The sequence below is a fragment of the Megascapheus bottae genome, chromosome 2, assembly GCF_031878675.1.
Source record: "Megascapheus bottae isolate mThoBot1 chromosome 2, mThoBot2.hap1, whole genome shotgun sequence".
Classification (NCBI taxonomy): Eukaryota; Metazoa; Chordata; class Mammalia; order Rodentia; family Geomyidae; genus Megascapheus; species Megascapheus bottae.
In genome coordinates this window covers 86,529,681-86,544,195 of record NC_143510.1, presented here as the reverse complement: position 1 = coordinate 86,544,195, position 14,515 = coordinate 86,529,681, and the positions used below count along the sequence as shown (strand labels likewise).

Below are 14,515 nucleotides of genomic sequence, written 5' to 3'. Positions count from 1 at the left end.
CCAAGTCCTGCCATGGGGAGTGGGGTATAAATACAAGCAGTAAACAATGGGGCTGGCAGTTGTTAGGAATCGAGCAATTGTCATACTGTTCTTCTGATTTGTCTGTGTCTATGCTCCCCTGATCAGACTTAGTCCTAGGGTGGAAACTGGATTCCCCAGAGGATCCCCTGCTCTAGTACCAGAGCCCGCATCTAGGGAAACACTTACAAAGGTGGGGGTGGATGGGTTGCTAAGCAAGCCAAGGGGAAGCCCCAGGCTTTCATACTGAAGTAGATCATCTCAGTTGCCACCACCATTTCTGCCTGTATGGCAGGCGTACTGTGAGTACTTGAGTGGGAGGGGCTTAGCAAGGTGGAGCCTGGGAACAGGCCTAGGTTAACACATAGAACTGGGACTAGGGCACAAGTTCTATGAACTTGAAACCTGATGCTTTTTCTTAAGACCTTTTCCCTCATTTGGGTTTAATGAATACGTTTAGTATATATCGCTTAAGTCACTAGGGTGCAGGAGACAGAGCTAGAGAACCAGGGTGAGAGGTAGGAGAACGGGGCTTGGTGTGAAGATCTGAGCTGTGAAGATTACCTACTACACAGTAGCCTCAGCAACTACACTGGGATACTGTCAGTCCCAGAAGTCGGAGCCCCAGCCAGAGAAGAGCAATGACTTGGCCAAGGTTCTCAGGGTTACTTACCAGGTAACAAGGTGCTCTGACATCTGGTTCGAGTTCAGAACCAATCTTCCTGTGCTAGCTCTGGGTCAAGTAGCCACCACCTCTAACTACTGCCTCAGTGGCTTTCTGGGGCGGGCTAGTATTTCACATTGAGCAAACACACATCCCAGTTCCAACCACTGGCCCTCTCCCTGCCACAACTCTTGGCAAACAACAACAACAACAACAACAAAACTCATAATTCTTCCTGGAGCCAGTGATGATGACACTCACCTTCATTTGCTTGACAGTGTAGACCAAGGTGCCAAAGGGCCCTTCCTTCACCAGCTTCTTTCCCACCACCTTGGCTCGGATTACTGCAGAGAAAACAAGACAGAGACAGCGTTCTTAGGAGGATGCAAAGGGCCTGAACTACATCAAGAGAGGGCACCTCTCAGGGTGGGCTGACTGGCCTCCGTGGCACCCTTCCGTACCTACCAGCACATAATGAGCCCTTTACACATGTAAATTCCCCTTATTCCCATCCATCCACAGGGTTGTAATGTACCCCAGCTCTTTCAGTGCCCCCATCAGTATTCAGATAGGCCTTGGATTACAAGAGATGTAACAGAATCAAGATCAGTGCCATGTGGTAGATTTTGGGAGCCAAGATAACCAGTTCCAATCCCAGCTCATGACTACTATGAGTAAAGGCAAAGAAGTAACATTGTATCTTGCCTTTCTTCCTTCTTCTATAGAACTTAAGAGATGATCTGTGTGAAACTTGACCTTGTCTTTGGACACAGTTTTCATTAGATAAGTATTATTCAAATCATCATCACCAAAAAAAATGAATGGGCACAGAGAATGATTTGTGTGATAATATAGAGCACTAAGTGTGCACACCTACTGTGTGCAATCATCGTTTCAGTCATCTCCTCCCAGCTGCCTTACAGGGACAGCATTAGCAGCCACTTCCTGTAAGGAAAAGAACAGCCAGCCAAAGGCATTTCCTTGTTTTTATCAAGATGGGTTGACTCTGATTGTGAATCTGTGTCTTCTTTTTCTATGCTATGTACGAGAAGAAACACCCCACAGCAGTCTTCAAGGACTTTCAAACCCAGCTCATGGAGGGATCTTGAAAATTGAAAGCAGAAATTGCATAGTAATACTCACTGGCTTAGTCAAAGAAAAGTTCCCCCCAAACAAGAATTAGCCATGAAAGGCAGTTGGTGGCAGGGGTAAGACAACAGGGACAGAGGCTCCTACACCAGCTCATGGCAGGAATGAAGAAGATTTGCATTTGAAATTGAATTCTGCTGGTTATCAGATCCTATTTCAAATTGTACTTAACTCATACAGGATAGCAAATGCATCTTCATTCCAATTCACTTTTTAAAAACTAATACTCAAAGAATACTTGCTGCACACGTGATTGCACACACACACACACACACACACACACACACACACACACACACACACACACACACACACTATTCTGGTAGCTCCATTACCTTTCCCTGTTTTTGCTGTCTTATGCCGTCTCCAAAACATTTTGGTACCTGAAGAAAGCTTTCTTAAGAGCCAGTCTCCCCAGACCCTCATCCCCTCTGGATCTCTCCTGCACAGGCCTGGATCCCAGCCTTCTGATCAGACATGAAATCAGGATTCAGATACAATACCACCCCCCCCCCACCCTGGCCCTGTGACAAAACATAGAGTCCATTTGCAAGGACGGCCATTAAGCTGAGGCACTCAAATTAGGAGGGGGCAAGTGGTTGTTCCAAGTTTGCTGGGGAGGGGGGGAGGAGTTGGCAAGGTTCCAGGCCTGCTCATGCAAGACACCTTGTCTGTGTCTTGCTTTGCCTGAAGCAGATCTGCCAGGACTTTACTATTGATTCCTCCTGAGTTGATCTGACCTCGTCTTCTGATTCTTTATGAACTCAGGAAGGAAACTGGGTAGTGAGGTGCTGCCCAAAGAGAAAGAGGCAAAAGGGGTTCCTTTAAATAGCAGCACTGTACCCTTTCTTTCCTGGCTGGAAAATGGCTTAACTTGATTTAGACATCACATATCTTCAAGCCTCATAAAGCTGGGTGCTTCTGGAAGCTTCTACACATAGTGCCAGCCAATTCTTTTCTTGCTCTGAAACGGCCTGCGTTTGTAGCCTCTTTATCTGAGGGTTGTTTAGAGAAAATGGAACAAGCTTCTAGAATGAGGATGCCATAGCATAGTTAGGGCTATTTATGCCTCAGTCTGGTTTTCTTGGTGGTCCAATGCTTCCATGTGGCTTCCATGTAGTAGACTTACTATGGATGGAGCAATAACTTGAAAAGCCTCAGTCCTGGAACCTGACTGCCTGGATTCAAATCCTAGTACTGGGGCTATGTGACACTAGGGAAGTTCCCAAACTTTTCTGAGCTCATTATTTGTCCATCCTAGACCATTATGTACTAATGCCTGGGAGTTCTTTCAGACTGAGGCAAAAGGTAAGCTCATTCACAAAATGACAGGGAAAAGCGGGGAAGCATGAATGAAAGTGGTCAGAACGTGAATGAAAGTGTACGAGGTGATTTCAGACCTGCAGCATCTTCTCCATCACGCTCATCACCCACATCCACAGCCCAAGAGATTCCTCACAGGACACGACAAACACAACAGTGCTGAGGTCCCAAAAAGACCAGGGCACAAGAAGCCCAGGATGGAGACTATACCAGCATTTTCCTTACACACAGAACCTTACAAAAACTGAACTAAAATTAAACACTGTTCAGCTCTCCCAAATAGATTCTCAAAGTCCTTCCAAGTATAATCATTCGCCAACCCCAGCTCTGCCTATTTGGCTTGGGAATTAATAAATCTAATTTGCTTCGGTTGGTCCTCTGCAACTCAGATATTAGGAGTTTTGTGCTTTCCTGTTAGGCAGTAAGGGTCCCTTCGAGGCATTCACGGATTCAAGGACTATTGGGGAATGGAGGAGGCCAGAGAAGAGAGTTCATGGCCTCTAATACCAAAAGCAGACACTTTCTAAACCTATCCATCTCTCCTTCCACCTTGAAGTGGCAATTAGAAGCCAATTCCCCAAAGGCTTCTGGACACAGGATCTCCCTCCCTCTCTTCCCCTTCCTTCTCTTCCCCTCTCTCTTTCCTGTCCATGCTATTGAGCGGCCCTCACTGTCTCCACCAGCTAAGCCTTCATGGGTATGAGCTAGGTTGAAGTCCAGAACACTGGACCCAGTGTTGGGGGGGGGCGGGGATGACTGCAAGAAACAGAAGTCCTGTCTCCTGCTGCTACACAGTGCAGTCTAGCAGGAAGACAGGATTAAGCAGTTCCGGGCCAGAAGACAGACTGCCAAGGGACACAAGCACTGTCAGAGATCAGAAGGAGGCTCTGCCTGCATCTCAGCCCTCTGTCATCTCTTCTTTCTTAGGATGAGAAACTGGGCTTCTAGAAGGGGGTAATGGAGATCAAAAGGAACAGGGAGACATTAATTCAAGAATAAATAGCATTTGAACTTAAAAGTATCTGAGAAGAAAGTGATAAAGAAAGGTATGGCTGTAGCTTGGTGATAGAACACTAACCAGAATGCCCCCAGGTTCCTGGGTTTGCTACCCAGCACCACAAAAAAGAAAAGGAAATGTTAATGTGTATGTATGTATGTGTGATTGGCACATGGATCTATCAACATATGTATGGCTTTCTTAAGACTTGGGGGTCCAAGTATAAAAGTGTACTTCTATGAAATGCTTTCCTTCTTTCCATACTCTTCCAGAAGTTTTGTAAGAACTTACAAAATGCAATATAAGCCATACAACTCTTCCAGTGTATAACTCCATGTGGTCTTTTCCCATCTTTATCCCCACTGCCATTCCCTACCAGTGAGAACCACAGCAACACAAGTTTAAAATAAACCAGTTCTGATGGCAAACAGCTTTCTGGTGTGTCTCGAGGAACTGTACATCTGCTGTTCATCAGCATATTCCAAGGGGGGATAAAACCCCCTGTTGGCTCCTGCCTCTCTCCCTCTCCTCCCACCCCCCCACCCAACCGTCATCAATCAAATCCAGACCTAATGGCCCAACTCGCCTAAGGGAAGGCTAGAGGGCTGAGCAACTAGGTTACCATTCTTCCTGGTGTGGGGAACCTTTAGCTAAATTCATTATTTCAACCTCGGAATCCAGTTCTGCCCCTCTTAGCATCCTGTCAAGAGCAGTTCACACCCGCCCATTGTGGGGATCATGTTTTAAGGCTCTAGCCTTAAAGAGGCTCCAAGATGGGCAGCATTCTGTATTATTTTCACTGGTCCAGTGAAACCAGAGTCTTGCTCCTTCAGCTGTCTATGGCACACTGAGGATGCTTAGCTCCTTGCATTTCTCTGCATTGTGCTTGCAAGTCTGGAGAATTAAGGAAACTGGAACATGATAGTAATGACAGCTGGTATTTGCTGGGCACACCCTATGCTGAGTACTGTGTGCTGTTTTCCTGCTCTCTTCCCATAGTGATGCTGTAAGTTGGAGATTGCTGCTGTCTGCTATTGTGGGACCAGTTACTCTGGGGGAAGAAGTGGGTTCATCTCAGTGGGGAAAACTGAAAGGAGAGCGACTTAAAATCTTGACACAAGACTTCTAATCATTACATTAAGTTTGGCAGATTGCAAAAAAAAATTATATTCTATGGCCCTACACCTTTCCATGAGCTCTGTGGAGACCAGAGAAGGGGATGTTCCAAGGAGAGGGGGGACAGACAGGACCCCATCATTCCCCCACACCCCTTAACCACTTCTACTAAGAGTACATTTCTCTCTCTCTCTCTTCCCCTCCCCAACCCTGCACAGCTTTCATGGAAGGATAAAAGAATCCCTCAGAACCCACAAAGCCATCCCTAATGGTTTCTGCCCATAACTGGAGCAGAGGCTAGAGACATGGATTGAATGCATGAGATAATGTATGTTTACCTATGCACTTGGGAACCTAGAGGCTCCAGGGCCCACTGTGATGGGCTCCTGGTGAGTAAGGGAAGACTCAGAGAGGGAAAGAGCAGAAGGACCCCAAACATACCAGAGGCCAGCCCGGACCCTTTCTCTGTTCATTACTCCCACCCCAATAAAAAAAAGACATGAAAGATGGAGAAGTATGGCCTAATGGGCCATGACACAGAGCCTCCACCCCCGCCCCAGTGTAGCCTGGCAGAAGTCACTTCCCATGCAGCATGTAAACTGTAAGCCATAATTATCAACCTCCACAGATTCCTGAGTTGATCTGAGGGCTTCCCTCCTCCCCACCTACACCTCTCTGATCCCAGTCTTATGACCTTCATGAGGTTGGATCCAGTCAGAATTGACATTAGTTTTCTCCTTATCTACATCCAGGTTGTAGTTTTGGATTCAACCTGTATAAATCCCACATCTCTGTAGACTCCCACTTAGAACTCCTAAGAACTTTTACTCATCTATCCGAGTCTAGGTTTATGTTTGACTAGGTTTACACCTAGACAAGTCTAATAGGACATCTCAGAGACAACCCATCCAACACCTAGCACCTGAAAACAGCCTTGCTCACACTTTGGTTTTTCAGGCTCATCTTTATCTCAGGAAATGACATTTTGCCCTATTCCTCCACTCCACCACTCAAAATCTACCCCAGGCCCCTTCCATTGCAGTTTCCATTTAGTCTGGGCACATCTCTCCTCCTATCCTCCACCACTTGTCCTCCTCACTGTACAGGCTCTAGCAGACTTACTGTAATGTTCACCTGCATGTCGACTGACTCTCCACTAGGGCTGTAAGCCTCAGGAGGGTGGTTCTTTGATTTTGCAAATGCTCTACTCAGAGCAACCAGAAGAGTCAATCTGGCCATAACAGGCATCTAATATATTTTTGCTAAATGCATCCAGTTAAATGTGATTTCATGGAGAAAGTGCCATGCACAGCACGGATGATTTAAAAATAGATAAAATAATGCTCTTGTGTAAGCTTCAGCAAATAGCCAAGTCTTTCTGAGCCCTATTTGATCAGAGGGGGATAAGGGCAATTCTCAGTGGGCAAGCTCAGATAAACATCTATCTATCCATCATTTATTGAGGACTGTGCTTGACTCATTGATACTGTGACCAATGGGTTACAATGACATGAAAGCTTGACAAGAACAGAGCTGAGAGCCAGAGCCCAGAACCAGCATGGCACAAGAGGGCAGAGTCTGCTTTTGGAGAAGGACCCAGTCTACAGAAAAGACTGGGTTTACTGCCTCTGAACCCAGAGGAAGCAGGGGAGGAGGCAGGGAAGAGAATGAGGAACTGGCTGAGAATGAGGCAGAATTCCATAGCCTGGCTCCCAGCAAAGCCTGACTTTTCAGGAAGAAATTCCTTTCCTACCCCACCCTTCTGTCCCCCACAAATAGGCTCTTCCTGCATCTTACCCTGGTCCCCAAGGCCCTTCTCTCTAGTCAGTTTCAAAGGCTCTATTTGTTGATATCAAAGCCAAGGCCAGATGTAAAAATGTGCTCCCAATCAAGATAAGAAGTCTGTAGTTCAAAGACAGTCCTAACTCTTTCCGTTAAGTAAAAAATATTAATCTTGGTTTTATTTAAGCAAGTTTTGTTGGCAAGAAACTATTGCCTGCTTCTAAAAATAAATCCAAGCACACACACACACACACACACACACACACACACACACACACACACAGAAAATCTGGAAACCTACAAATCATCTCAACCCAAGTTTCCATCTCAGGGAACACTATTAAAACCACCTTGTCCTGAGCTACCAGTATGCTCAATGCCCACCATGTATTCTGGGGTCTCCCAAGCAAGGCTCTCCAGGGGATGCCTTTTCTTGAACCTCTGGAAAGGGGGAAGGAGCAGGCACCGTCTCCTAGCCCTTGTTATCCTGTATACATTGTGCATTTCTGCTGGAGCAGTGCAGGAAACAACCCCTGCTTATGTTGTAGATGAAGCCCAAGGGGCCAGAGAGGGGAGAGAGAGGAACATGGGCATACATGATCAAATTTCTCAGAACTTATCGCTGACCCCAAAAAGAAACACAAATCACACTCCTTTTATGTGTCTAGTGATAAACTAGGAAAGGTAAACCATGCTTTATGTTTAGGATTAATGCATTTAATTTCTAACTGCTTGTAAAGTCAACTACCTTTATGAGCCTTCTGGGCCACTGGGAGAATTTTGGGAGAAAGATATGGATCATTTGGCTGAGGATAATCTCAGAGTCCTGGGAATAACTGATCCCTAAAGGCTGGACTGACTTACTTTGGGGGAAGGAGGTCCTCATATCTGAGAAGGGATATGATGTTTCTGTGACTTGGGTCTAAGGGGGGGGGGCAATAAGATGATACCCAACATGCTCACCAAGTCTAATTGAAGCACTGGAGTTCTAATATCCTCCCATGCATCTATCCCAGGCTTGCCCTAAACTAAGCCAGTCCATCCTCTCTTCTTCGTGGCTTCCCTCCCTTTCTTTCTGCACATGTTCTTCTTCAGTAATTGCTGGCATACCTACTTACCAGATGGTGGGGAACTTTCATAATGCCAGCACCCAGCGTAGTTGCCTGGAATGCAACAGGGTCCCCAAAGCATGTTTGCTGAACCAATGGATCAGGCTGTGAGAGGAAATCTAAGGTAATCAGAAACTCTCCTTGACCTGTAGCTGCTCCTTACTACAGCCCTAGGAAGGAAGGAAAAGGCTCATAGGCCTGTTCTGCATCCTCTGCCATGCTATTTTATTAATGCTATTTGTTTTGTTTTGCTTTTGTTGCTTTTCTCCTTCTTTTGTCGCTTTTCCTCAATTCTGTCATGCACACTGGGAATACTTAGTGGATGATCTGTCTACAGTTTTGTGCCATGTCTTGGGGACTCTACATTAAACAGGCAGACAAGGTTCTAACCTTCTAGAAACTTCTTTGTATCATATGCAAGTAGTTACAGTACAAGACTACAGGTGTCCATGGTAAACATACCTGATCAGGCTGAAGAAACATGGACACAGGTGGAGGGGGACTCTTCTGCCTGAACTGAGAAATCACTAGAGCCAGCAGAGGAAGGGAGAAAGAAAAGGGTCTTCTGGTAGAGTCAAGAGCCCAGAGGCTGGCAAAACCAGCCTTCCCAAGCCCCAGAGGGACAGAAAAGAAAGAAACAAACAAACAGGAAGCCTACAATAAGGGGTGTAAGATGAAGCCAGGAAACCAATGGGAATGCAGTTAGGTCTTCCTCTAACACAGAACAGTGATGTTTCTGAGGCGGCGCTGTATTTCTTGAGACCAGGGATGAAGACTTTTTACTTAATCCCTGCACACAGTCCTTAGAAAGAACATGGGTCCAAATGGATGCCTGCTACTCAGCTGACAGAAAGTCAAAGCCTTGAGAATACCTAGAAAAGACAAGTGTGGGTCTTGTGGTGCATACAATGGTCCCTTTCCAGTTTCCATGCTGTTTCTATAGCTCTATGTTAGGATTTAATGCATCTCTTGTCTCCTTCCATCTCTCAGGCCTCACCTCTTAGAGAGGGTTTGCCTTGGATGTTTTGGCCACCCAACTGTGCTGTGCTCCAGGGAGACACAGGATCTAAGGTACATGGTGATAACCCTAAACCTTAGACCTACTAGAGATTCAACTTGCCCTCTTGTCAGTGTCCATGGAGAAATTCTCAAGCCAAAGGGTCTCAAACTGCTCCCTCTCCTCTGTCAAGGGCTCCAGCCCCTCCCCAAGGACCCATGGGAAACTTTGTCCCACACAAATGGCTACCAGAATAGCTGCCTGGTCTTCAACCACAGCCTCTTTGAAGCAGTGCCCAGAAAAATATCGTGCCCTCCAATGGTTCTCAGAGCTTGGAGCTTTCAGGTCAGGTCATTTGTGAGAGCGGAACAACTGGCAGCGTCTCAGGAGCTGTCTATAGCGTTTGAGTTTTCTCCTAATTGGGATTTTGTTTGCTAGGAGAGCCAGTGGACTCTGGGATAAATCTAGGAGCAAGATCTCCTAGATTTATGCCAAGGGATCTCTCCCTCAGCACCGCAGGTCTGCAGACAGCAAATCTGTTTCCACAATGCACCAAGAGGGACTGGGAAATTGCTCTAATCGGAATAATTATCAATAGTTGCATGGTATCTGCAGTCTATTGATATACTCTGAACCCTAGTGCATATCTTAATACCTGTTGGGTACTTTCATAATAACCAAGGCTTCCCCCAGCTTTGCCGTATACAAGTTGTAGCCAGGAAGATTATGAAACAAGTAGGCATAGCTAGGAGGCCTGGGTCTCCCAGCAGATAGAATCTCCTTAACTGCTCAAGACTGTGATGAGTACCTGGGCAGCACAGGTATGGAAAAAACAAACCCAAACTAAAGGTGTTCAATCCTCAATCAGAAGTAGCTTTCATTGGTGGTATGGAAGGATGATTATAGATAAGAATCTGGGATTTCTGAAGGAGGCCAACCTTTTGATTTAAATAAGAATGCTAACTACTGCCCTCTCTGGCCAAGTTCCATAATGACAGGATTATAACCCCTACACTTAGAAACGGTCCTGGCCTGACAGTGTGCAGGTAGGGTAAATGGTGTCCGTGGTAAAGTAGGAGAAAAACCACTTCTTCCTGAATCCCTTCTGTGCAGTTAAAGGTTCTCAAACTTCTATTTCCCGAGGGCCTACTAGGTGCCAGATACTGTCAGGTAGTGGAATACAATTGTGAGCAAGATTGTACACACATACCTTACATGTAAGTATACTTAATCCTTAATACTAACATGTAAAATATGTAGCACTATTTCCTCTGGATGGAGGAAGATAAAAAGACTCAGGCTAGTGAAGGAATTTGGCAGAGTTCACACAGCTAGGAATTTGATCAAACATGCCTGTCCACAAAGCTCATTCTCTAGATTCTGCTCAACCAATCAGCAAGCATGAAACACAGAGCCAACGAATCAGACACATCACAAATGCACAAAAAGGGAATTCTCAAGGGTGAATTATCAGAGAAGAACTTATCTAAGCAATAAATAGTGAGAACTTGGAGGAGGAACTAACTCCCTAAGATTCTTACAATGTCTTAGGGACGCTCCCACAAATTTGAGTCTGGTTTCTAGATTTCCCGTGGATCTTGCTTCAGAGGCCAGGATGATATGTATACCAGACTGGAGTCATCTATTCTGGTTTTAATGACCATCCAGAGTGCACCTGTCCCTCTTGAGCACTAGTCTTAATGCACTCTTTAAAGGAGGACTTGTCATGATGAGCTGACCAGTTTATCAACTGACCTGTTGCTGGACAATAAGACTTCTCCAAGCCAATGACTGCCACAGCACAGAGCAGCCACAAAGCATCCACAACCCAAGAGACTTCCTCTTTCTACCTCTACTGCGCATCTACAGGCTGGCAAGGTTTTTACCTAAAGGGTCTCTACTGTGACCCATAGCTTCTGATTCAGCCTGCCCATGGGACACTATTCTTAGAAGATAGGCTATTTACAAGAGATTATTAAGCTATTTGTTTCTGAAGTATATCTCCAATCAGTGTTCCTAGATAGTCCCAACCACCAAGAAGAACACAGAGCAAAGCTCTTGGAGAACTGAGAATGTCTGGATGGAGAGTACCAGAATGAACACATGGAGACAAATGCTGGCACACAAAGCAGAAAGAGAGTGATTGGAGGCTGTTTGCAACTTTCCCTCATGATAAGGATCCTGTTGTCATTGGTCACCTGGCTAAGTATAATCTGAGCATGACAATTTGAATCTGACTCACACAGACAAATCCAAGAGACTCTTCAGTTAACCAACTGAAAGTGGAGGTATGGTTCAAGTGGTAATAAAGTGCCAGTCTTGAGTAGAAAAGAAAGGCAAGAGGACAAGCTGCAGTCCCAACACAGACACACACAAGATCCTGTAGAGTAAGAGCTTCCCACAGCTTGCTTGTCACATTGAAACTCACAACACCATGCAGTAGGGAAGTCGAAGGGCCCAACATGTCATCCAGGTAGCCACTGTGGCCCCTGCTTGCATCACAGGCCATACCCATCTTCCAGAAGCATATGTTTAACCATTCATGCAGCAAGTGAGCTGGACAGACTCATTTCATGGCACAGACTCAAGGTTGGGAGGGACTTATCAGTCCCTCATTATAACTTCCTTTGCATTCCTTCTTCGTTCCCATACCCAGGTAGACATCTGTGACCTAGGTCAGCCTGTCCTACATCAAGCCATTTTTTTACTGTAAGAAAATTCCCCTATGCCTGGCCTCTGTGTGGCCTTCCCCCCATCAGCTGATATCTAGGGTTTGCACAAAACAAGATTATGTGGAGAACATGTTTGTGTTCACTAAGTCATCTCCAAGATAAATATTTTCATAGTTCAATGGTCCCCCCTCTATCTATGACACAGATCCCAGCCCCCACTGCCATCTGTCTTGTTCTCAGCCTTTCGAAGCTCTCTTGTTGCTGAGGACAAAGGCAGATTTCCTAGGAGCCAGTGACTAGTATACAAAGTTGAAAGAAATTTTCATCTTTCCAACTTGAACTCCTCCTATTGGTGATTATTCAACTTGAAGATTTAGCCATCACTGTTTAAAAAGTCCTGAGTTAAGGAGTTGTTCTGGTATTACTCGTAATCACACTATAATAAAAGATTTTAAAAAATAAGAAAAAGAAAAGATAGCATTTTTCCAAATAGATTCTGTTTCCTGACTTTAGAACTACCAATGCAACTAAATAACTTGAGTGTGGAAATAAGGTGATTTTGTGGAGTAGAGAGATCTTATTTTATACAAGGTATTGGGTAGCAAGAAGAGACCTGAGCCCAGAGTTGGGAGCTTCTCTTTTTGATTCTTCCATTCATTTTGTATGTGAGTTTCACATCTCAAAGCCTTCTCAGAACCCCTCAGTCTACAAAAAGAAGTAAGACCAGATGTAGGTTCACATGTCCCTTGCAACTTCAGGCTATTTCAGTATCGCCTTCTATTCTTAACCCATGCAATGCCTGCTGGTTTCTAAGGCATTGTCTAAGGTGTCAGGTTTTCCCTGCTCTCTAGAAGTGGATCAAACTGAAGCAAGTCATTTGAGATGCTTAGGTTCCTCCTTTGACGTTCCTTTTCGGTCTGTTACCTGTTTGGGTGATTTGAAGTAGTGAATACTCAGAACAGAAACAGAAAAAGAGTGGGCTTGTCATTAGTCTGGTCCACCAATTGCTCGGTTCACAGTGACCATTTGTGAAATGTATAGCAGATGCCACAGACAGAGCAGCTGCTGAAGGGAACCCTTTCTGTTGATCTCTTTTCCTTAATTGTGATGGTGATCATCAATGTGTTTTACAGGCCACTAGCATGTCTCTTTCTCTTTCTTTTTTTTTTTGCCAGGCTTGAACTCAGAGCTTGAGCATAGTCCATGGGCTTTCTCAAGGCTAGCGCTCTACCACTCAAGCCACATTTCTAGCTTTTTCTATGTATGTAGTACCAAGGAATCGAATCCAGGTCTCCCTACATGCTAAGCAAGCACTCTACCACTAGGCCAAACTCTGGCCATAGTATGTCTTTTAAGTATTTTAATATTTTATTTTTTCATATTTTACATTTTCATATATGTGATTAGCAATTCATGCTGTTGCGTGAAGGAGTTTAGTCGACACATTTGATGAAGATACAAAAATTGACTATCATTTCTTAGATTGGCAATATTATCCTGTTTTTTGCCCATTCTACCACAATTTTTTTGCCTTCATTTCCCTCTTCTCCTCCCCACCAAACACTTGTGTCCTTGGTTGGGAATTTTTATTTATTTAACTATTGCAATACTGGAGTTTGAACTCAGGACCTTGTATTTGTTAGGCCACTGCTGTACTGTATAGCCACACCTCCAGCCCAGGAGAAAAAAAAAACGCATTTTTAAAAATCCAAACAAAAACAAAACCCCTTCGAGGGTGAGGCCAGCAGCTCATGATGTTCTGGGCAGAGTGTGCTATGTGCCAGCAAATAGCATCAGCAGGATCTGCAGGAAACACCTTGCAGAACCCACCAGGAGTATCATGCAGATACACTGGAAATCCCAATGCCCAGCCAGCTCCAGAGGCCAAGCACAGGAAGTTGGGGCAGGATTCCTCTAAGGACTAACACAGGCTGGGGGCTGTGCTGCTATTTTCTAGTGGGAATGCCTTAAATCTCCCTATCTATTCCCAACTGTCCATGTGCAATCTGCAGAGAGGAGTCAACAAGAAAGGTCAAAGGTAGTTTCTGAGGAATTCCCTTCCAGGGGTTAGCAGAACTCCTCTTTCTTTCAGATATGTGAGGTCATGGGTGACCAGGAACACCCTGGGCCTGAATCTCTATTCCTCCTTCTACTCCCCTTGAGCAAACCATCTATCTGCATCTTGAAAACAGGTGTGATATACATACATAGTAAGGCTGAGGACTGAGTTGTTGTCTGTAAGACTTAGCACAGTGCCTGGCACACAAAGATAATACTAGAAACAGCAGCAGGAATTATTTCAGGGAAGACTCTCTTTCTCAAGGCCATGAAGAGGCTCAGGAGAAGGAAGAAAGAATCAAGTGATTCCAAGACTAGAGAAAAGAAAATGCAAAGTGCTAGCTGGGGCCCATATGGGGCATCGCCGGCTCACAGCCTAGCTGCCAATCTTCTCTCTTCTGCCCCATTTACACTTGTCCAGCGTATTTTGATTTCAGGTCATGTTGAAGAAGGGGGCAGTCCAAGTGGAATAAATGCCCCAGAGAAATACAGAAAGGCCCAGCAAGAGGCAGGGAGAAGCAGTCTAGCTAGACATGCTGATTTCTATCTTAAATCCTACAGATCACATCTAGTCCCATCCTTCTCAGGGGAGGGAGCATTTGGTTGTATCCCAAGTCCTATGTCAGAGTA

General features: G+C 45.1%; 2 protein-coding genes across 3 annotated transcripts in view; one reads left to right on the top strand and one right to left on the bottom strand.

Annotated features, from left to right (window-relative positions):
* Syn3 (synapsin III) overlaps positions 1-14,515 on the top strand; it is a 358,286-nt gene that overhangs the window by 127,253 nt on the left and 216,518 nt on the right. The window lies entirely within an intron of this gene.
* The window catches only part of Timp3 (TIMP metallopeptidase inhibitor 3), a 49,937-nt gene that overhangs the window by 9,430 nt on the left and 25,992 nt on the right, over positions 1-14,515 (bottom strand). The window contains exon 2 of the mRNA XM_090328586.1: positions 944-1,026. Within this exon, the coding sequence (XP_090184712.1) occupies positions 944-1,026 (83 nt within the window). The remainder of the gene's footprint in view (positions 1-943; positions 1,027-14,515) is intronic.